This window comes from Alosa alosa, chromosome 11 (genome assembly GCF_017589495.1).
Source record: "Alosa alosa isolate M-15738 ecotype Scorff River chromosome 11, AALO_Geno_1.1, whole genome shotgun sequence".
Lineage (NCBI taxonomy): Eukaryota > Metazoa > Chordata > Actinopteri > Clupeiformes > Clupeidae > Alosa > Alosa alosa.
The window spans coordinates 17,558,251-17,582,378 of NC_063199.1; the positions used below are offsets into that span (position 1 = coordinate 17,558,251).

At 47.2% G+C, this 24,128-nt stretch overlaps 1 protein-coding gene across 3 annotated transcripts in view; it reads right to left on the minus strand.

Moving 5' to 3' along the window:
- The window catches only part of cbfb (core-binding factor subunit beta), a 37,074-nt gene that overhangs the window by 703 nt on the left and 12,243 nt on the right, over positions 1 to 24,128 (minus strand). The window contains exons 4-6 of one of the 3 annotated variants that reach the window (XM_048256855.1): positions 4,764 to 4,880; positions 3,958 to 4,053; positions 3,246 to 3,293 (exon numbers count right to left, since the gene is read on the minus strand). In XM_048256855.1, the coding sequence (XP_048112812.1) occupies positions 3,264 to 3,293; positions 3,958 to 4,053; positions 4,764 to 4,880 (243 nt within the window). In that variant the 3' untranslated portion in view covers positions 3,246 to 3,263. The remainder of the gene's footprint in view (positions 1 to 3,245; positions 3,294 to 3,957; positions 4,054 to 4,763; positions 4,881 to 24,128) is intronic. The other 2 variants (XM_048256854.1, XM_048256856.1) reach the window with 2 other exon arrangements.

Genomic DNA, 24,128 nt, shown 5'->3' on the forward strand with positions numbered 1-24,128 from the left:
AAGCGCTGTATATTACACCCCTCACCATCGTGAGGGGCATCCTCGGCTAGTCACACACACAGCCATAGAAGGCAATTTCTCTGGGTTTTCCCCAGTTTTCCTATTTGTTGTACAGCAGTTTAATTAACGTTGAGGTCTCTTTCCTTACACCACATCAGTTCTCACAAACGGATTATTTTACCCTTTGTTAAAAGACAACCGGTTAGAAATGTGTTTAAAATGTATCATGTGATGTTACAATTCATAAGAGATAAGTAATTAGAAACAAAAATAAAATAATTGTTTAATAATAAAAAAGTAATAAAAATATGAATTCAAATTGTTTATTATATTGACCTCCAATAATTACATTATTTGACAGTTAACTCGAGCAAAACTGAGATAAATGCAAGGTGTCAGAGCAGAGGCCATTTGCTTGTTGTGATATCTCCATTTGGTACCCAAATACTGGACTACCTTCATCTGAGTGTGAAACACTGTCTATTGAAAACTAAAAAGTATAAGTAGGCCTAAAACAAAACTGCACCTCCCAAATACCATACTTCCCATCATCATTAGAAAATGAAAACAAACGAGGTGAAGTAACCTTTCAGCAAGATGTTTTTATGTCTGTGTGTCTACATCTGTGGATTGTAAGTGCTGGGGCGGGGGTTATGAGCAGACATGGGATAGAATGGAATGGGTGGGGCTGGTGGTGGTGGTGGTGGTGGTGGGGGGGGGGTTGCTGTATCGATCTCATGGAGCCACGCAGCAGAGCAAGAGCTCGTACCGCACGTCAATAGACCTTATATTTGGCGGAGGCAGACAGGGCTCCTAATGTTCAAATGAAAAAGATCAATACTAATGATATATTAATACTTTCAGAGCCGGCGCATAACTCTTCCTCCTAATCCCACCTGCTAGGAGGGGGGTGGGGAGAGGGGTGGGGTGGGGGCCTCGGCAGGCGGATGAAAAATGTGCCCTCTGTTCTTCATCCATCTCTTCTCCATCCATCATACACTGGGCCATTACTGCCTCGGAGCTGCAAGCTCCACCCGACCGCCTCACAGACACACACACACACACCCACACAGATCATACTCCCCCAAAAAACAACCCAGAGCATGCAAATATCCACTCACACAAACATATAATGAGCATACACACACAAAACAAAACAAACACAGCCTACAACCTACAATCTGGCTTGTAATCGACACAAAAACTTGCTGTTTACTCTTTGAAAAACTGCACACACAGAGAAAAGGCCTTCGGGGGTGAGAATAAAGCAACAACAACAACCAGGACATCAGACAAACCCGTGGCCCATCCGGGCCTCTGCCCCTGGCCACTCGGCATGGCTTTGTGGTCTTTACCGTCATGCTGAGATCGACTTACTAACCCAGGCGACCTTGACCATCCCTCTGCTGAAAAGACAATTCTTACCCTGCACTTGGAGCCAAAAGACTCGCACATACTACACACACACACACACACACACACACGATGGTTGTTGAACCAAGTAAATTGCAGCAACATAACACGCACACACATACATACACAGACACACACCACACACACACACACAAGAGTCTTCTCGCTTGCAGATGCCAGACAAAGATTGGGCCAGTGCTCTCAGCCCTTTATTGGGTTATTGTGGAGTGCGTCTAAGATTGCCGGCATCAGACCACAGATATGCGACGCATGAATGTGCTCTGGAGCCAGGCGCCCACTTCACACGAAAACAGGGTCTGCTCTAAACTCAAATATTATTCTGGATCTAAAATAAAAACACAGAGGGCCAGCGCAGGGCAGTGCAGTGCTGGGCCGAGTCGGAGTCGAATGGGCCGGGCCACTACCGGAACATGCATTAAAGCCTCCATCTGAGAGCGAGCATGGTGTGCTCTCCAGAAAAAAAAAAAGACAGACAAAGAGAGAGAGAGAAAGAGAGAGAGAGGGAGAAAAAAGAGAGGGAAGGAGAGAGAGCTTTTTACTGTACTCCAGCAGAGTCTGACTGGAAACGCATTAATTATGGAATAATTACAGGGTCTCATTTTTCCCCTCTCGGTTTGAGAATGGCACACGAATAGAGGAGGAAAGGGAGCGGGTGGAGGGGTGGGGAGAAATAATAAGAAGAGGAAAGACAGCACTACAAGGATAGGTCACAGATTGGTTGGGTTGACTCACACAGGGCTCACATGGTGCTAAACCACCATCTGAGAGGTGAGCAGGGAGACACTGAGCGGTTGTGCAGAGACAGGCTGAATAGGAATCCTTGGTAACTTTGTGCCAGCACGAGGCTGAATAGGACTTCTTGGTGTCTGTTTGCTAGCGTGACGCTGAATAGGACTCCTTGCTAACTGTGTGCTAGTGCGAAAACATAATAGGACTCCTTGCTAACTGTGTGCTAGCACGAGACCGAATAGGTGTCCTTGGTGTCTTTGTGCTAATGTGAGACTGTATAGGACTCCTTGGTGCCTTTAATGTCAGGCCTCCGGAGTCTTTGTGTCTCCCTTGGATGGCAGGGTACATATAAGAGGAACCTTGTATTTCTCATCATGTGCTACCAAGCTGTGGTGTTGCTTACCCAGAGGGCTTTGCAGGAGGAGGAGGGGGGGAATGAGGGAGTGGGCGTCTTGCGTGGGGAAGTGGGGAGGTCTGGTCCCCATTAGGGACCAGAAGAGACGGAGTGGTGTGTGTGTGTGTGTGTGTGTGTGTGTGTGTTTACAGGAAGTCTGTCATTCATTCTTCCCTCTGCAATGGGGTGCTAGTTACACAGATATAGGAATCTAGAGTGTCTATATACACCAACTACTGTTTTAGGAATCAAACTCATAAAACCACTAGTAATGTGCACACACACACACACACACACATACACACTAACACACGACAGTGCATGCAGACAACGACAACATTAACATGCAAAGTTAAAAAATACTCCACCAATACTGGCACCCATCCCCATTCCACACCCCATGGACGCACATGCAAATGTGAGCAAATGTGTTACACACACACACACACACACACACACACACACACACACAGAAACACAAATACAGACACTAGGCTATTCTAAACTCATGCATGGAGAAAAATATGCCTTACAGACAGACATGTCATACTCCTCATCACTTCTCCCACAGACACACACACCACACACACATACGCACACACTGCACATGCTCATACACATACAATACACCCACACAGTCAGTTTAGTGCATGACAGAGTGAAAGAGAGAGAAGCAAAGGAGACAGACCCTGGTCCTTGTATGTCATCAGTCCCAGATTTTTGATGCCACAGTGTCCTAAAAAACACAATTTGGTTTTCATCTTAGGAGTGCAGTCTGGAGGGGTGGGAGAATGATTTTTAGATGAGATGAACTTCATTTTGTGTTTCAACACAACAGGGAGACTCTTCATGCACTAAGCAACACAGGCCATACACACACATATATTCACACACACACACACACACACACACGACACACACACACACACACACACACATATCTAAACACACTGGCTGCATGGTGCATGCAAGCACAAGCCCATTGAGGTAGTTGTGGTTTGCATTAGGCCTCCCTCAGTCAGACTGTTTTAAAATGCCATGAAGTTGTGCTGTGCCACCCGCAGTGACCGAGGGAGGGAAGCTTATTGCAGCCAGCTACATGCTCTCATGGAAACACACATTCAAGACACATGGCGTCCTAAAATAATCTCTCTCTCTCTCACAAACACACAGACACACAGACACACACACACACACACACACACACACACACACACACACACACACACACAGAACTCACATACACATTCTCACACAAACACATAAGATCTGTTTCTAGAAGAATAACCTTAGTGACAAGAGGCCAATAATCTGTTGTTAAGAGTCAGTGCCACTGCTCAAGCTCTGAACCAATATGCACACACACACACACACAGTATACACTCATGTCCCTCTCTCACCTCTAGATCCTCGCGGTGTGTGCGATCCCTGTCCTCAAAGTCACGAGTTCTCCTGCGAGCCTCCTCAAAGGCAGCTTGGGCCAAGGCGTCCTCATGCTACATACACACACACGCATGCACACACACACACACACATACACACGCACGCACGCAGGCACACACACACACACACACACACACAGAGCCATGGAGGCACATGTAAACAAATGAATGAGTGCACATACATCGTCATTTACATACACATAATGCATACACACACACAACACACACACACAAACACATACACACTCATGCATGCACGCCACACACGCGCGCACACACACACACACACACACACACACACACACACACACACACAGAGCCATGGAGGCACATGTAAACAAATAAATGAGTGCACATACATCATCATTTACATACACATAATGCAGACACACGCACAACACACACACACACACAAACACACACACAAATGCACATACAGAGGAAAACAGAACACAGTGGAGAGAAAAAAAGAACAATAGAGTAAAAAAAAGAAACAGGGACTCAAAGCATAAATGCAAATCAGCCATTTGCCTTATTTAGGGGACGATAAATCACCAGAGAGACAGCAGCTTGAGGTGTTGACAGCTTTGTGGCCAGTATCTCAGAGCCTTAGGGCCAGATCTACAGAGGCAATTAAAGGTGATTGCTGCTGGCAATGCGTGATGTTTGTCTAACCCAGTTGCCTTGCGATGTGTGTGTGTGTGTGTGTGTGTTTCTGGGTGGGGGATACCTAATGAATGAGATGACAAAGCACAACGCCATACCTGAGCTCGCTCGTCATCGTACTCCAAACAGCCCATCCCATCCAGACGCGTCAGGTCGATCCAGCCGCGCCAGATCACACACACGCCGTTCAGGATCATCGGAGCCTTCAGGTACACCTGCACAACACACACACACACACACACAAACACACATCATTAGATCACACACATGTCGTTCAGGATCATGGAAGCCTTCAGATACATCTGCACAGCACACACACACACACACACACACACACACACACACATTAGATCACTCATGTAAACAGTGCTACTGTTTAATTTGCGCTCATACAGATGTTAGAAATAAACAATTATAAACAATTGGTGGAGTACATATTGCTGTTTGACATTCCTACATATCTGACCACCCGGAAATCCTCACCCCAAAATTGTTTGCTTGCTTTTTTATCCCAAAGTTCTGCTTGATATATCAGAGACTGGTTGAGTATATCATGCATAGAGCTCTCTGGTGATAACTCGAATGTTGATCTGGCAAACCAGGAATCAGCAGAGATGGGAGACGTGTGCAGTTTCTGCGTTCCTGCATGAACCATGTGACCACATGAAGTGTGTGAAGAAGACACGAAACTTCAGCTCATGCCCACCCCTCAGTCCCAGTGTGAGAAGTAAACTCAAACACCCCTGCTGTAGTCTGCTCCCGAAGACGCTGCGGTGGTTAGTTCGGTGTGAGAGGAATGTGTGACGCGCAGGTGAAAATCACGCTGTCTGTGGCTTCTTCCGCCTCTGCACTACTCTCTCTCTCTCACACACACACACACACACACACACACACACACACACACACACACACAGACAGAAAGTGAAACCCTCTTTCTCTCTTTCGCGCTCTTCTGTGTGTCAGCGGAGAATGTACAATAGGCTATTTGAATTGTAAAACACATGCAATCCATTCTACGCACACAGTGAGAGAGAGAGAGAGAGAGAGAGAGGGAGGGAGGGAGGGAGAAAAGGTCTATTGAGAGGACGGGGGTGAGACCTAAACAAGGAAATCGTTCTCTGGTCCCACATACAGATGTACGTACACATTCCACTTTTCCCCCTCTTCCAGTTGCACCTCCAACCCATCCAAATGCCCCCACCACCCCCACCCACCCTGGCGTGGCCTCCAATGCTGGGAGATGTTTGCCTCTGCCTCTTCCTGTGATGTTTTCGTTTATTTATAGAGGCCGGAGGAGCGGGCAGAAAGCACACACCGGCGCGCAGCGCTCCACTGATGGACAAGGAGGTCCTGTCTGAATTTATTTATACGCGCCACGGCAGAGGACATGTGCCGACCGAGGCGCTCGTGCAAAAGATGATTATATCCGTCTGTCTGTCTCTGTGTGTGTGTGCGTGTGTGTGTGTGTGTGTGTGTGTGTGTGAGACACCGAGGCCTGGAGCACAGACAGCGAGAGAGAGAGAGACAGACAGGGAGACTGAGAGGAGACTGCAGATCACAGTCTCACAGGGGGAAAGACAGCAGTGAGACTGCGTGTGTGCGTGCGTGAGTGAGTGAGTGGCTAAGGAAGAGAGATAGAGAGGGAGGAGAGAGAGAGAGGGAGAAAGAGGAGGGTAAGGGGGGTATATACAGTCTGGCTGGCCCAGAGCCACAGAAATATCCCCTCTTTGAGACGGTGGAATTCAGGCTGAGACAAAAGCGTGCAGTCTGTCAGTCTGGGCCTGCTGTTTATTTCTGTAGCCGTGAGCCCGACACAGAAGAGAGGCGGAGAGGGGCACCGACCATAAACACACACACACACACACGCTGACATTAACTTACACACACAGCCAATACACACACACACACACACACACACACACCCTCATTAACTTACACACACAGCCAACACACACACACACACATACCCTCACATTAACTTATACACACAGCCATTACACACACACACACACACACACACACACACACACACACACACACACACACACCATTAACTTACACACACAGCCATTAGACACACACACACACATTCATGTATATGTACTGTGCATGCACAAGCACATACTGTACACAAATACACATGCAAGCGCACTAGATACCACACGTAGTATGAGATTTCTTCTCTATGCAGGCAACCATCCACTTAGACTCCATACAAAAGAACGACGTAATAAAAACATCATCTCTCGTTTAAAAGAACCCAGCGTGGCGCCCAGTGGAGAACACAAACGGCGAGGGCCCTTAAGGAGCAGCGGGGACGGATCGCAAATCCTTAGGCCGGTACTGGATATCACTGAGGCCAGCTGCACACCATATTTCCTGCATGACCAAAGAGAGCCGACACCACTTCCTTTGGCCATTAATCTCGGCCTCATTGTCCAGTCACCATAATAAACTGCTTGGCACACGCGGGTGAGGAGCTACAGGGGGGTTCTCTGCTCCAGATGCACAGCGGAACACCGTCTGGGCCTGTTCTAGGGAAGGTTCTGGTTCTGGTTGGGTTCTTGACCAGTTCTAGGTCCTCATCTGACACGTGATCTGAGGCGGATCGGCCCCTGTGTGAGTTGGTGAGTTTACACAGGGACGCCAGTGAACTGAGAGAGGTGTTACGGCAATTTATGTTGCAGATTAAATACAGGCCACGCTGGTCAAAGAGGGCAGCTTTGCATTTTGCCCTGCTCACTGTACACACACACACACACACATACACACACAGAGCTTACTGCAAAAAAATCATCCCCCCTTCTCTCTCACATACCTGTACACACTCCCACCCTTCACCACATACACACACATTCTAAATCAGGTGTGAATACACTACTGCACTACAGGGTGTGTGTGTGTCAGGCGGGCTGATAGAGTTGCAGGCTGCTGGTGCAGAGGTGAGTCTGTGCTGCTCTAAATGTTTTCACACCTGAGGGGGGTGCAGCTGGGGCAGTAGTGTGATGATGAAAGACGCCTCGTGCCTATGCCCAGAGAAATGCACCACGGCTCCAAATTACCCCCACAGCGACTTAACCATTAGCCTTCATGGGCATCTTCATTTACCCATGCCCACACACACACACACACACACACACACACACACACACACACACACACACAGACATAGGCATAGACACACATACACACACTCTCTCTTTCCCAGTTGTTTAGTCTCTTCCTAATCATCAGATCCGTCCACACTCATCAAGCACTCCACCGTTCGTCATCTCTCCTCATCCCTCTCTCTCCTTCTGAATTCCTCACTCTATCCCTCCTAATCCTCCCCTCCTCCTCCTCTCCTCCTCTTTCCCATTAAATCTCCTGCTCTTCCCTCCATCCAGAACTGCAGCCCAGTTTGAGCCAAAGACGCTCCTCTGCCCACTGACACACACACACACACACAAAGAGAGAGACGCACGCTTTGCTGATCTGCTCACTGACACAGACTAGGAGTCTACTTGGGGCTTTTCTGGATAGTGAAGAGCCTGACAGGAAGCAAGTGGGAGAGAAAGATGGGGTGGGATCAGGAGTGTGTGTGTGTGTGTGTGGGAGAGAGAGATGGGGTGGGATCGATCGGGAAATGACTGGGTCGGACTCAAACCCTGGTCCCCGTGGGCACTTTGACCTGAATGTGGTACAGGCGCTGTAGCCTGTTGCGCCACAACTCCAATGTAACAATGTAAGATCCTATAATACCACATTCAATTCAGTGAACCCAGATATTCTTTAGAACGTTCAATTTTCAACATTCCCGTCACACCGGTGTGATGGTTAAGGGTCGGAACCTCACCACGCCATCCATTCCATTCCACGAGCAGAAAAAGGGACACAAGAAACAAAACGAAAAAATACAATCAGTACAATGAACTCTTCCTGACATGGATGGTATGCAAGGGCGGCCCTATATAAACATCTGTAAAGCACTGTAGTACGGAACATAGTCATATTCTTTTCTCTCAAAAACACGTCCCTTGAACTCAATACCATGGAACCGACCATCTGAGTATAACTCAGTCTGACACACGCCGGTGCACGTTCCCAATTTTTCAAAAATAAACATCATAGACGTACTAAAGACAAAAAAGGGTCCCATTGCAAAAACACATGCTTGCAATATAATCTTTCCAGTGACTCCAACAAAAAAAGAGGGTAATTCGGAGAAGGGGAAAAGCACAACAGACAAGCCGTCTAAAATAAATGCTGAATACGTGAATATGAATATTAACGTACATATATTTTTATCATTTTGGACTGTTTTTTCTCTGCCCCGTCCAACTTAAACAGCCAGCTCTCCCAAGTCATACAGGCATGTTGGCCATTAATAACAAATTTAAAATGTCTTTCTGGGGTCCTTCCAGAGAGAACATTCACGAGTCCATCAGGCAAGACACACAGTTTTTATTGGGGAAGGGCCAACAATGCAGACATAGAGGAGAAGCAGCAGCAGCAGCGGCAGCAACAGCAGCCCTGCCCTCCTGCCTCGGACTTTTCCCAACTCTGTGTGTGTGTGCGCGCGCGCGTGTGTGTGTGGTGGTGGTGGGTGATATGCATACTGGAGCCGTTCAGCCTCGTAGCCTTCTCAAGGCCCACACCACCCACGGCCAGGAGAAGAGCCCGGGCACTTCCACACAACGGCAGGAGTCACTTAAGCCCTCCGCCCGCCTCCAGAGCACGGTTCCACTGGACAGACACGGTCACTTGTGGCACGGTTCCATATGTTCGGCCACTTCCAGTTCATTTTAGTTAATAGGCACAAGAAGTACTGTTTAAAAGGGCAGAACTGGGGTAATTGCAGTGTGTTTAAGTGTGTGTTTGTGTTTGTGTTTGTGTGTGTGTGTGTGTGTGAGAGAGAGAGAGAGAGAGTTAGAGTGAGAGAGTGAGTGTGTCTTTGTATGTGTGTGTCCCTATGTGGTGAATGTCTGTGTATAAGCGTGCGGGAGACGCCAGCGGATTATTTGGGGTAGTGGGCCGATGACAGCAGTGTGTGTGTGTGTGTGTGTGTGTGTAGGAGGGGGCAGGGGGCTGTGTCATGTTGTGAGGTGTCAGGTGTGTACTACTGCGGCGCGAGAGTGCATAGTCTGAGGTCTGCATTTATGGAGTGTTGATATCACACACTGAGCTCATGCTAGAGAATGGTGTCTGTGTGTCATCGGAAGAACTGGCTCTGGCTAGACTAAGAGTGTCTCCACATGGTGTGTATGTGTGTGTGTTTATGAGGGTGTGTGTATGCGTGTCTGGGGGGGTAAGAGGGGTATCTTAGTAAGAGGGTATTTAAGGCCGGGTAGAGTTACACTGGACTGCTGCCAAAATAGGGAGTGGCTATGGGCTTCCCTCAGTAGCAACTTCACAAGAGACAGAGAGAACGAGAGAGTCAGAGAGAGAGAGACAGAGAGAGAGAAAGGGAGGGAAAGAGAGAGACCGAAAGACAAGGGAGATACGGAGATAGAGACACATGCAGAGAGACAGAGAACAGGAACGCACAAAGAGACAGAATGAGACCCCAAGCATGCAAGACAGAAAGACACAGAGTCGGGGAATGAGGGAGAGAAGAGAGAAGAAAGAGAGAGAGAGATCTGAAAGAGAGAAAGCAATCACGGATAATATTCAAATTCAGAGAGAAGGAGAGAGACCGACAATGAGACTGAGACGAGAAAGAGAAAAAAGAAGTGAGAGGAGAAAGAGAGAGAGTAAAAAGAGAGGTGTTAGAATAGTTGTCATTGTGAGAGGTGCAGGTTGTAGGTGGTGGGTGGCGGTCGAGGCGAGTGGCCTGTCTGGCTGTCTGGCAGACGGACGGTTGGGTGGGTTAGCTGGGTGGGGCAGCTTTAGGTGGATAAGACACAGAGGATCAGTGTGTGTTTGCCCAGGCCAGCGGGGGCAGAGAGGGGTGGAAACCAGGGAGAGAGAGGAGGGGATGGGGAGACCATGCAAACACACCACCACTCAACTCAACCCCGGCAGAACGTCATGGCGGCCTTTGGATTCCGCCCTGGTCAGCCAAAACTGTTCCCAACCTGGAACTCCGCCTCTCTCAATCAAGGGGATCCACAAATATCACATGGGTTCAGGTGTACACACCTGACGTGAGTCTCTGATCTGATTCACAGATCACACATCCCCTTTAAGAGCACACACACACACACAGACACAGACACATTCAAAAACAAAACATGCATACATCTCTGCCCCTCCACTCTATCTTTCCCTCCTCTGTCACACACACACACACACATACACACATGCAGAGCACAAAGGGGACTAAAACATGACAAAGCACAAGTACAGACAGAGAGAGCAGTGCTACACCCAGTCTGAAGAGTCCAGACTTGTTCTCTGTCTCGCTGTCTCGCTCAGACCTACACATGCGCCCAGTGTTGAGAGACGAGGCCAACCTGCAGCCACAAAGAGGCCCATTAACTTACACTCACAACACCGCCGCATTGTGTGAGTAGGGAGCAGGAGAAACACAGAGTGCTTTAATCCCTACATCAGTGTCAATGAGATTTACACCACTTGAAATGGGGTTCCGCTTCATCAAGAAGAGAAATGGTTTTAGATGACTTTGACTTTCTAATAATATTTTAGGACACATTAGGCTTTTTGAGATGTGTCAGAAGGTTGGACCTCCCTTGCTGTGCCTGGGAGCTGTGTTTGTTTCTTGTAGCTGAACATTAATGGTAATGCATTCGCGTTGACTAATAAAGAGTAAATTGCTTGAAAGCAAACAAGCACTCAGTCTCACAACAGGAAGTGAGGAGTCTCGCCCCCTCCCCCTCACTCCCCTCCCCCAACCTTCCCACACCCCCCGTTGCACAGCATGAAACAGGAAGTGGAGGACAGACACGAGCCACCCAGGGGGTGACATCCTGTTTCTCACGATGCACCTCTCTGGGGAGCTGAGCCTAAGGTGTGAAGGTGGCGTGTGAGGGGGGGGTTTCGTGTTGCCCGCAGCCATGTGGAAATAATCAATGCAGCCAATTAGTGACACTCGCATGATTCAAGAGACGACATTGAGCATGCCTCCCCAATCGGAGAAAAGACTGTGTGTGTCTGTGTGTGTGTGTGTGTGTGTGTGTGTGTGTGTGTGCCCGTGCGTTCCTCTTTATTGGAGTGTGCACATAGGTTTGTGAGTGTGAGTGTTTGTTCCTCTTCAACTGAGTGTGTACATAAGTTTCTCTCTCTCTCTCTCTGTGTATGTGTGTGTGTGTGTATAAATCAGTGTGTGAGCAAATGGGTGAGCACTGGGACATCTGTGCCTGTGTTTATGTATGGGCCAGAACACACATGTTCGTTAGCTTTGACAAAGGGTGGGCTTTATGTCTATATTTGTATTTCAGTAAACAAAACATTTAGGAGAAAAAAAATGAGCAGAAAATAAAATCAAAACACTAAGCCACAGCATAAGATGTGGAATCTGGCAAGTTTGTTTTTCAGTCAGATACATGGGCAGTCCCACGTTCTGGCAATTTTTTTTTTCAGGGGCTATTTCTAGCTTGTCTCAAACAGGGGCTTCTTGTACCAGAAGGCCTAGATTTTCCCATGGTGCACTGGGCCTAGGGAGAACTCAAACTGTGCTCTCTCTCCATGCTGTCCACCCAGAACAGCCATCCCACACTTTTATGTCTACCCTAAACTAGTCCCACGCTTTCAAACTGTCCAGCCTGAACGACAGTCCCACACGTTTAAACTGTCCAGCCAAAACTCCAGTGCCATGCTTTGGATCCATGGATCCATCAACCCATTATTACAACCCCTCTCTATCAGCACAAAGACCTAAACCTGCAGTCTACTAAGATGTCAACCCCAAATTAAAATTCTATGCTTTCAAGCAGACACCGTAAACTGCAGTCTCAGGCTTTCGTGATATCCACATTTAACTCCAATCCCATGCTTCTAAGACATCTGCCCTAAAATACAATCCTACACTTTCTGGACATCCATCCAAAACTACAATTCCACACAACTGATGATGTTCGTCCGAAAAACTGAAATCCCACGCAAACTGCAATCCCACACTTTTAAGTCATCCACCCAAAACTACAATCCCACGCTGCGGAGTCGTCTGCCCTCACAGAGATCCCACGGTTTGGGCCGAGGCGCGACGCTCTCCACCCGGCCTCTGCGTCCTCCTCCGTGAAATGACTTCCACATCTGTGAGCGCTGCAGAGGCTTTTTTGAAAAAGGCTGCTGCTCTACTCCGCCGTGCTACATGGAGAGGGAAAAATGTGGACGGGAGGGCAGAAACGGTCTAACCACAAACTTCCTCTTCAGAAAGAAACGTTAGCCCCCACATCCCCCACACCCCTGTGGCTCTCGCGCTCTACAGAGAGCCAAGACAGAAGCACACACACACACGCACACACGCACACACACATACGCACATACACACAGACACACATGCACGCACACACACACACACACACACACACACACACACACACACACACACACACACACACACACACAGTATGGTCACTCTCTTACAAACACGCATGCACACACACTCACACATACACACACATACACACAAGCATATGCATACATACACAAACATAGACACACTCCCTTATGTACTCTGACACACACATGGACATACAGATGAACAGATGCACACACACATGAGTAGACACATACACATTTATTAATGAACACACACACACACACACACTTCACAGAGAGACATGTGCTGACATATGCTCATACACAGACAATTGATGACCCCCTTCAACCCTCTCCACAGAACTTGAGAGGCCATTTTCCCTCAGGGTCACAATTACACAGAAAACACTGTTCGAAGACACTGCCACTGAAGAGTACTGTCCATTGTATACACACTCACTCACTCACACACAACAACACACACTCACACACACAAGAAGCTGCCCAACATATACACAAATAAATGGACACAGGCAGAGGGAGGGAGAGAGAGAGAGAGAGAGAGCCATGGAGCGAGGGAGAGAGAGAGAGAGACAGGGAGAGAAGGAGAGAAAGAAAAGAGAAAAGGAGTGAGAGATGTGAAACCGGACTGCTGCCGATCTGTTGAGAAGTGAGGGCATAAATCCAGACCCCTAAACTATGCAGAGAGGGCAGTCCTGCAGTACACATAATTACAGGTGAAACTACACTGAAAGGACTCGGAGGTGAACACAAGGGTGGTCTGATGGAAACCCTACTCCACAGGAGGCTCTCACATGGAGGAACTTTCACTTTGAATTTTTTTCATCCACGAAGAAGGCGAATGGCGGAAATGTTGGTATTTCATGTCCATTTCTCAAGGCACCGGAGTGTGCAGCTATTCATTTCTTATGAAACCCCACCAAAGAAAACCAAACATTCCGACTCCAACTCTCCAACAGTACAGTATCAGAACCAGGGAGGTCTCAGGGTTTATTCCGCCCCGATCTGCCAATCAAAAGTGAAAGAGCCAATGGGCTTGCATGTCTCTGGCCTCTTTGTCTGCTGGTTCCGCCCAGCGGTTGCACAATGCGCTGCACTGATGTGAATAGCAGCAGATGCCGGAATTCAGAGCCTGACGATAAATCACTCATCGCAGAGAAATAGAAAAAAGGATGACAGAGAGAGACAAGAGGAGAGAGGGAAGAGAGAGGGAGAGGAGAAGGAGAGAGAAGAATGGGAGGAGGAGGAGGAGGAAGGATGTTGTTTTTTAAAAATGGAGGGAAACCAAGCATCCCGGAAGATGACAGAAGCACTCCGCCACAGAGCGCCAAGACTCTCTCTCTCTTCCTCCCTCTCCCCCTCTTTTCACGCTCTCTCTCTCTCTCCCTTGCCTTCTCTCTTCATCTCTCACTCTGCTCTATTCCTTTATTCCATTCCTTTTTTATGCCTCTTTCTCTTATTTTTCAAACTTTGATGTGTTTCACTTTTTCTTTATGTCTATTTCTCTTTCCACCCTCCCCATCCCTCCCTCTCTCTCTCTTTTCCCTCTTCTCCTCTCTCTCTTTCTCTCTCCAGCACCCTCAAACTGGTGTGCTGTTGGCATCCAGCTCCTCGTTTAAACGGGTGCCAACGTCTCGTCAGCAAATCTGGCGCTTCAGAGAGAAAAGACAAACACTTGAAGAGAGGAACCGCGTCTTTCTGGGCCACGTGGGGAACACACACACACACACACACACACAAACACACACACATATACATACACAGAACACATACACACACACACACACACACACACACACATATATACATACACAGAACACATGCACACATGCACACATACACACACACACACACACGCATATATACATACACAGAACACACACACACACACACACACATACATACACAGAACACACACACACACACACACACATATACATACACAGAACACACACACACACACATATATACATACACAGAAGACATGCACACACACATACACACACACACACACACATACACAGAACACACACACACACCACACACAAACACACACACACACACATGCGTGCGCACACACACACACACACACACACACACACACACACACATACATACACAGAACACACACACACTCACACACACATGCATATTCACAAGCAAGCAGACTTGTAACACATACAAGTGCATACACTCATGCCCATTTAAATACACACAATCTCTCACAGAGGACCATTGTCTCACACACACACCTCGTGAGGAGAACACTCTCTCTGTTTTTGGTGGGAGGGTCCGTGTGTACGTGTGTGTGTGTGTGTGTGAAAGCCCAAAAACCTGACTCAAGTACTAATTATGTTGCAGTCGGGTGATGGCCAACTTCCTCACGTGGGGCCACAAAGTGAGCTGTGTGTGGTGTGAGAGCGTCTCTTCTAGTTTCGACCTTTGGAGTTGGTGACCATGTGTTTCTACTTTTTGGATGTCTCTGTTAGATCGCACTATGATTACATATTTAAAATAAACGAGAGTGTATTTGCATGTGAGTCTATGTTTGTTGTTGTTTAATGGGTGTATGGATATGTGCATGTTTGAGTGTGTGTTAGTGGAGTTTGTGGGTTTGATGTGTTTTTGTGTGCATGTCTTTTCTGTGCGACTATGATCTGTTTCATTTATGTGTGTGTGTGTGTGTGTGTGTGTGTGTGTGTGTGTGTGAGTGTGTGTGTGTGTGTGAGTCAGCTTGTGGCGAGAACACTGTGGAGCCCCTTCAGTGCTGCATCACAGTGGTAATGACCCCCATCTACCGCATCAGCCCTCTGACTCAGCTCTCCCCCATTCTCACGAGACCCCCATCTCACACACACACACACACATTTGCACTTTTCTTACAGGGATGCCACACTCCCCACAATCCTTTGCCCATGGCGGGTGAGACCACATGAGGCCACAACCCACTCCACTCAGGGAAAGAACCTCAAGCAGACCCCACTATGGCGTGTGTGTGTGTGTGTGTGTGTGTGCGTGTGTGTATGTGTGTGTCTGTGTCTGTGTGTGTGTGAGTGACGGTGTTGGACGGTATTTCCCCCCTTCACTTGTTCGCACTGTGGCCCCACAACAGCTGCCACCCCCCACCCACCGCCCCCTGTCCCCACTACTCCCAGTAGTGACTCAGTCATTTTCACAGGAAGTGACAAAGCCTCCCACTATTTGCTACTGGTGACCGCCCCCAACACCAACCTCAGCCTTCAACTCCACTCCAGTACATGTAGAGGAGGGTCGGAACCCTCACCCAGTTACAGTGTGCCTTTTGGTGTTAACGAGCACAGCCTTTCAAACTTCCCACACACACACACACACAGACACAGAGAGAGAGACACACTCATACCCTTTCACCCAGCTCCAGTCAGCACATTTACCCCAGTCGCAATGCTTACTCACCCTCAATCAGCCCCCCAGGCCAGGCCTCCCTCCCCAGTAACACAGCCCCCCAGCCAGGCCTCCCTCCCCAGTAACACAGTCCCCCAGGCCAGCCAGGCATAAACCTCCTGCTGGGAGCCACCCTTCCCTGCCCTCGCGGGCCAGATGGACAGTGCCCAGCGGAAGGGATCATGGGAGCACTCTCTCGGCCCTAAAGCGTGACTCAGGAGGTGGGGGTGAGGCAGTGAGACAATGAGGGTGATTCAAAGTATGTGTGTGTGTACACTGCACACTGTATTTGAGTTGATGTTTTCTTGTGTCTTCTGTGCGTTGTGGATGTGTGTGTGTGCGTGTTTGGGGCGGGGGGTGTGGGGGGGTAGTGGAGTCACCATATTACGGGGGCCGGGTGCTTGTGTGTGTGTGAGAGAGAGAGAGAAAGCATATGAGAGGATGATTAGTATGACTTATGATGCAAGTGATACTGGATAACTGTAATTGTGTGTCTGTGTACATATACATGTGTATGTGTGTGTGTGTGTTTGTGTGTAGGCATGCATTTAGAGTGAATATTTAGCTGAGTAAGAGGCAGCTGATCTCTTGCACCACACACACACACACACACACACACACACACACACACACACACAGTCAGAGAAGGCAGTGTCCTCCACAATCACCACACTCCACAGTCTGAGAAACGTCTATCTGCCTGGCAACATCTCTTCAACCAACTATGTTCATCCCTCTCTCTCTATATCTATCTCTCACTCTATCTCTCTTTTTCTCTCTCACTTTGTTTTTCCCTGTCACCCCCAGAGTTGATCACATGTGTGTGTGTGTGTGTGTGTGTGTGTGTGTGTGTGTGTGTGTGTGTGTGTGTTGTGAGGTGTTGTTAACCTATCTTTGGGTGAATGTTGTGTTGTCGATCTGTCGTCATATGTGCTTGTCTGTTTGTGTGTGTATGTGTGTGTGTGTGTGCTTTGTTGATGCGTCTTCATGTGTGTATGTGATGTGGTGTAATGGTACGTTTGCTGGAGTTGACTCAGCACAAAAGCCACTAGGAAAAGTCGACGCAATCCCACTTAGAGCAGGCCTGTTATTAGGAGACACTGACTTTCTAGGTTCCCTATGCTAGACACCCCCACACACACACACGAACGGCTCACACACAAAATGTAATGAAAGGATGGCAAACACACACGCACACACACACACACACACAGAACAGGTGCGTCCAGGTGCAGACATGAATAGGCCTAGGCAAAGCAGGCAGAGATAGAGCACGCTTCCCCCTTCTAATCAGAGAGAAACGTTTACATTATTGTTCACTCACACACTCCCTCTCTCTCTCTAACACACACACACACACACACACATACATACACACACAGAGGAACAACACCCCTAAGCACTCCGCCTTCACCACCTGCCACAGGAACAAAAGAAGCTGAGGTATTGGACCCTTTCTGCCCCATGTACCTCCCCCTCTACCTACCCCAAATACCCCTTGGCACTGTAATTACCCCCTCCCCACCCCCATATTTAACCCCACACCCTCTGGTCATTCAGCTCAGAACACAGCTGTCAAATAACTGCCCTCTCCTTCTCTCTCTTTCCTCCTCTCTATTTCCCTCTCTCCCTCTATTCTTTACCTCTATTTCTCTCTCTCTCTCTCTCTTCTCTACCTCTCTCTATTTCTCTTTCTCTTCGTTACCTGTCTGAGTGTCCTTGTGCTAAGCATGTGCAAAACTGTTGACCTGAGAAGACTAACATGACTCCTGAGGGTGAAGTGAATTGATTGATAAGGGTTATGAATGAGTAAATAATATATGAAGGGCAGCTTTATTTCCTGGAGGAGAGGTTATTTTCTCTCTCTCTCTCTCTCTCTCTCTGTTTTAACATCCAACCTGAACCAGCAAAAAAAGAGAACAATTTGAAAGATAAAACTGCTTCTGTACTGATATCAATCGATACCTTTAACAAATACAAAAGCCTGCAAGTAAGACTGTAAACTGACCGGCTGGTATATGGTGTGTGTGTGTGTGTGTGTGTGTGTATGTGTGTCGGAATTAAAAAGGAAAAAAGCTGTGTGTTGTTTCCTGAAAACACGTCACTTTACTGACTGTAGAGTGTGTGTATAAAGGCAGGTCAGCGGGTCATCGCTGTTGTTGTTGAAATTTCACAGTCGGCCCCCATGATGTGGGTGGCAGCTGGACGGGACCGCTGCGGCCCCCAACAAAAACACACACCGGCCTGCGTGTGTGTGTGTGTGTCGATGGCTGCCTAAGGTATAGTCATGGTGAGCACCGCATCCAGCGGTAGGCCAGACTGGCTGCAGACCTCGACCACAACTCCAGCCACAGCTCCTGTCGACAGGGACAGTCACTGGAGCGTGTCCCTCAAACACTCACACACACACAGACATACACACACTTGATGGTGGTGGAGTTTTACATAACACTTGAATGAGGGGGAAAAGATATGGAGTCAAAATAGGGTCTTTAATATTGAGAGCTTGTGTAAAGATGTTCACGTGTATTACACATCTTCATGTGTAATAATGTTTTGCAGCTGTGCAAAAGGAGTTCTGTACGTGCAAAGACATTTCGTACCTGTAGAAATATTTTGTACATGTGTGAAAAAAAATATGTACCTGTAGAAATATTATGTACTTGTGTGTGAAAGAAATGTGTATTTATAAAATATGTTTTGTACATATGTGGGGGGGAGATGCGGATCTGTAAAAATATTTTGTACACGTGTGGAAAAAATATGTACCTGCACAAATACTTTGTACGTGTGTGTATCTCATACGCGACGCTACGCTAAGCTTTCCTGCGCAACACTGAAAGTACGAGCTTGTGAAACTGATATACAATGCGTACGGACTTTTGACCCTAATTTTACAGTACAAAACATTTGTACAGATACACATTTCTTTCATTATGAAAAGTTGCTGTCTGACAGACTCTATGAGTGAAAAGCCTTAAGCATGGAACTCAAATGAAGAGGTATATATATCAGTCAATGCTGACCCCACACGTCTACCTACCACACACACACACACATACACACACACACACACACACTCTCATACACACTATCACAAACAGATCTTTACAGCTTCTAGGTAAGTGTGTTTGTCTCCCGAACTGTGGACAGACCTTGGGAGCATTTTCTGGAACCTGTGAACAGGAATGCAGTCTGCACCCACCTGAAGCATTTCACACCTGTGCTCCAATGCACCCAGAGATCACGCACGTGCACACACACACACACACACACACACACACACACACACACACACACCCTCTCTCCTCTCAGACTACAATACTGTCTGCCTCAGAGAAAAGACACACTTCAACACCACTCTTTTCTGTATGGACCCTTTCAAGAGAGTTCCATTATCAGCATCATAGTTGGCCCCACAAGACTTCCGTTTTAACATTCCATATGTTATCTTAATGCAGAGGAAGTAGATTGGGGCCCAAATAGAACGTTCAAGCATTGTTTTTGTTTACCTTGTTGAAAGGGTCTATAATGTATGCAGTCTACCCCCCCCTCTAACTTTATTCATTCTTTTTCTCTTTTTCATGTTTTTATTCTGCGCATATTCATCTTTGCCATACTGCAGCATAGATTTGTCATCAATCACTCTGGCATCTAGATCTGGGAAGCATAATTAAAGTCCCATTGCTACTGCTGGAAAAGCATGGCCAAACAGGAGAAAGGAAATCTTTAGCAAGGCCAAGGAGAGAAAGAGAGAGAGGGAGAGGGAGAGAGAGAGGGAGAGAGAGAGAGGGAGGGAGGGAGAAAGAGAGGGAGAGGGAGGGGAGGAGGGGAGAGGGAGGGAGGAGAGGGAGAGAGAGGGAAAGGGAGATAGAGAAAGTAGGGGGGCATGAACCTAACATACACATTAATTTGCAGCCTCATCACTTTGGATGGAAAAGAGCTTCTGTTTGCATTTCCACACAAAAAAGTGAGTGAGAGGGAGAAAAAGAGAGGGAAGGGGGAGAGAGAGGGAGAGAGAATGAGAGGAAAACTTCACCTCCTCCACTGACCCACCCTGTCCCAACCGTAGCAGTTTATGGATGGTGGACACGGTAGAGAGTAAAGATGAGACAGACCTCTGGTCTGCCTAAGCCCAGTGAGTAGAACTGTATTTAAATCACAATTACGATGTGTCATTTACGTCTGGAAAAAATGCATTTCATTACAAAATGTAGAGACACTGATGAAGGCCAAATGGCTGAAATGTCGCTACTAAATAAAATATTAAAGGAAGATTAATGTTTTTTGAGTGCAACCATTTTTTTTTCTAGTATTGCAATCAGAAAGCGCACACATTGTATTAGAAGAGGGAGAGCGCAGTGTTTTTGTGTACTAGGACATCACAACATGTATAGAGAAATTTAAAAAGGTGGCCATTATAAATGCACTGGCTCATGAGGATGTTCTCCCAAAATAAAGAATGGACAACACTCACATCTAGATAATGAGAGTAGCTTTTGTCTGACCAAAGAGAGCATGACTTTGAGAGTAGCATTAGCCTAACTGTAGAGTATGCCATTGTAAGACTAGCAAGCCTGGGACAGTGTACAGCTCTAAAAGAGCATGGCTACGATGTTTCCCTGTGAGAGAGTATGGCTCTGAGCGTTAGGTTTCCCTGTGAGAGCATGGCTCTGAGCGTTAGCGTAGTGTTCAGTTTCCCTGTGAGAGAGCATGGCTCTAAGTATAAGTGAAGCGTTAGGTTTCCCTGTAGAGAGCATGGCTCTAAGTATAAGTTTAGCGTTAGGTTTCCCTGTAGGGAGCATGGCTCTGAGCATTAGCGTAGCGTTAGGCTTCCCTGTGAGAGAGCATGGCTTTGAGCGTTAGCGTAGCGTTTGGTTATATAAGTATATATATATATATAGTATATAAGTAAATATACTCTTTTGATCCAATGACGGAAATTTGGTCTCTGCATTTATCCCATTCCGTGAATTAGTGAAACACACTTAGCACACAGTGAACACACAGTGAGGTGAAGCATACACTAATCCCGGCGCAGTGAGCTGCCCCATGGTTTCCCTGTGAGAGAGCATGGCTCTGAGCTTTAGGGCGGTGTGTCCCAGCCCTGCTGCGGGGTTAGGGAGGTGGCTGGATCTCATCAGCAGCTCCTTGGCCTAGTTATCAGTCTGTGGTTCAGCATGAGGCATAAATCACAGAGCGAGGGCGCAGTTTCGGGCCACTCCAAACAGCTAAGATGACTTGGCACTGAGCAGTTTCCTGCAGTGGCCGACTGCAAGGGCCGAACACTCTTTAGCATTCTTTATAAGTGACAAACGACCCAGAACGCACAGTGAGAAATACGCAAAAACAAAAAACAATCAACAAACAACACGTACCGTATCTGCAATTTATCTCATAGCAACACAAGCCTTCTAGAGACTAAGATTCCTGATAAGACCTGACACGTCACAGTTCCAGATCATATCTGCCATTTCTAATAACAAGTTGAGGATATAAAGTAATAAAAAAAATACTTTATCTCTGTCACGGCATGATTGCTACACTGTAACCACACTGAGTTTTTAATTCTGATTCACCCTTCCTCTCTCACTCTTTCTCTCCCTTCTCTCTGTTTTACTTCTCTCTCCATCTCTCACTCCTTCTCTTTCTCTCTCCATCTCTCTCTTTGTAATGTGTTGTTCCTGGGTATTGTGCAAGTGCAGTGCAGGGTCACTGCAGACATGTGTGTGTGTGTGCATTTTTGTGTGTGTGTGAATGTGTGTGTTTGGCAAGTGTGGTTAAGTGCGCATTTTGTGTGTGTGTGTCTGTGTGTGTGTGTGTGTGTGTAGGTGTGTGTATGTGTGGTCATGTGTGTGTGCAGTTATGTGTGTGTGTGTGTGTGTGTGTGTGTGTAGGTGTGTATGCGTGTGGTTATGCGTGTGGTTATGTGTGTGTGTGTGTGTGTGTGTGCTGACTGGAAGGCTGAGAGGAGAGTTGGGAAAAGAAGCTGCTCCAGTGTGGCGACAGCAGCAGTGCTCTAATTGAAACCCTATGGGAGAAGGCAGCAGCCTGATCGGCCGCTGATAGAAAGACTAAACCTCAGCTCTCTTTTCTGCTCTCGTCTTCTCTCTTTTCTGCTCTCGTCTTCTCTCTCCCTCTCTCTCTCGCCCACTACATATACCACTCTTTCTTTCTTTCTTTCTTTCTTTCTTCTCCTGTATCTCCCTCTTTCTATGTCTATCCCTCTATTTATCACTCTTCCTGCCTCCATTCCTCTAACCATCCCATTCTTTCTCTCTCTCTCTCTCTCTCTCCCTATCTCTCCTATCTCTCATTAGCTCCTCTTTTTCTACTATGCATTTGGAGAGAGAAAAACCGAAGTAGGAAGTGTCTGAGAAAAGGATATGGCATGACCAGCGACAACAAGAGTCCATTTTACCCCCACCCCTAACATCTAACAATTAAACTGAGATCAGAAGAGTACATGGGGGTGGGGGTATGTGTGTGTATGTTTATGTGTGTGTGTGTGTGTGCTCATCTGTGTGTGTGTGTATATGTGTCTGGGGGTCTGAATGCACAAAGTGTGTGATGGACCAGCAGGAATCAATTAGTAGCCCTCTTTGATGATGTCATTGACAAGTAATCTGCTAGTGGAGCGGCTTCCGTTTAAGAGCAGCGGAAACGAGAGAGCAGCCAACCCACTGCAGCTCCCTCCTTCATCTCCCTCTTTCTGTCCCTCTCTCTCTCTCTCTCTCTCTCTCTGTCCCTCTCTCTTTCCCTCGCTACAGCCCTCTCAATGTGTGTGTATGTGTGTGTGTGTGTGTGTGTGTGTGTGTGTGTCTGTCTTTGTCTATGTCTTTGTGTGTGTTTGTGCATGGACATGCAGTTTCATGATTTCCTTAAAGGTACACGTTGCATGATTTTCACCTTAATATAACCTTTACCAGTTTGCCAATTTGATGGTAAACAAACTAGCTATACAGCATAGACATAGCGAGTCGCTACCGAGAAAACCAACCATGCAACTTCAAGAACGGCGGCCCGACAAATCTCACAAGAATCATGATACGTTACCTTACGTTATATAGCTCTTTGGAGATTTTGCCTGTTGTTAATCCTTCACCTCATCAACAAAAGCATTTCCATTGTGTACAGGGGGTCTAAGAAAATTTGCTATTTACAACAGCAGAGTAAAATATGAATATATTGCGACTTTAGAGAGAGCCAAAAATACCTAAACCTGCATAGTGTACCTTTAATGTATACTGTACGTGTGTGTGTGTGTGTGTGTGTGTGTGTGTGTGTGTGTGTGTGTGTGTGTGTGTGTGTGTGTGTGTGTGTGTGTGTGAATGTCTGTATAAGGGTCTTTACGCATACCTGTCCGAGCTTGTGTGAGTTTGTCTCTCCCTGTGTGTTTGAGTGTGAGCATGTGTGTGTGTGTGTGTGTGTGTGTGTGTGTTTGTGATGCCTGTGCTCCATCTTGTGTTTCCTGTCCCTGTGTTCACATGACAGAAAGTCAGTACTGTTACCGATGAGATCGGCTCAGTAACACTGACTCCACACCCTTACTCTACCGATGAGATCGGCTCAGTAACACTGACTCCACACCCTTACTCTCT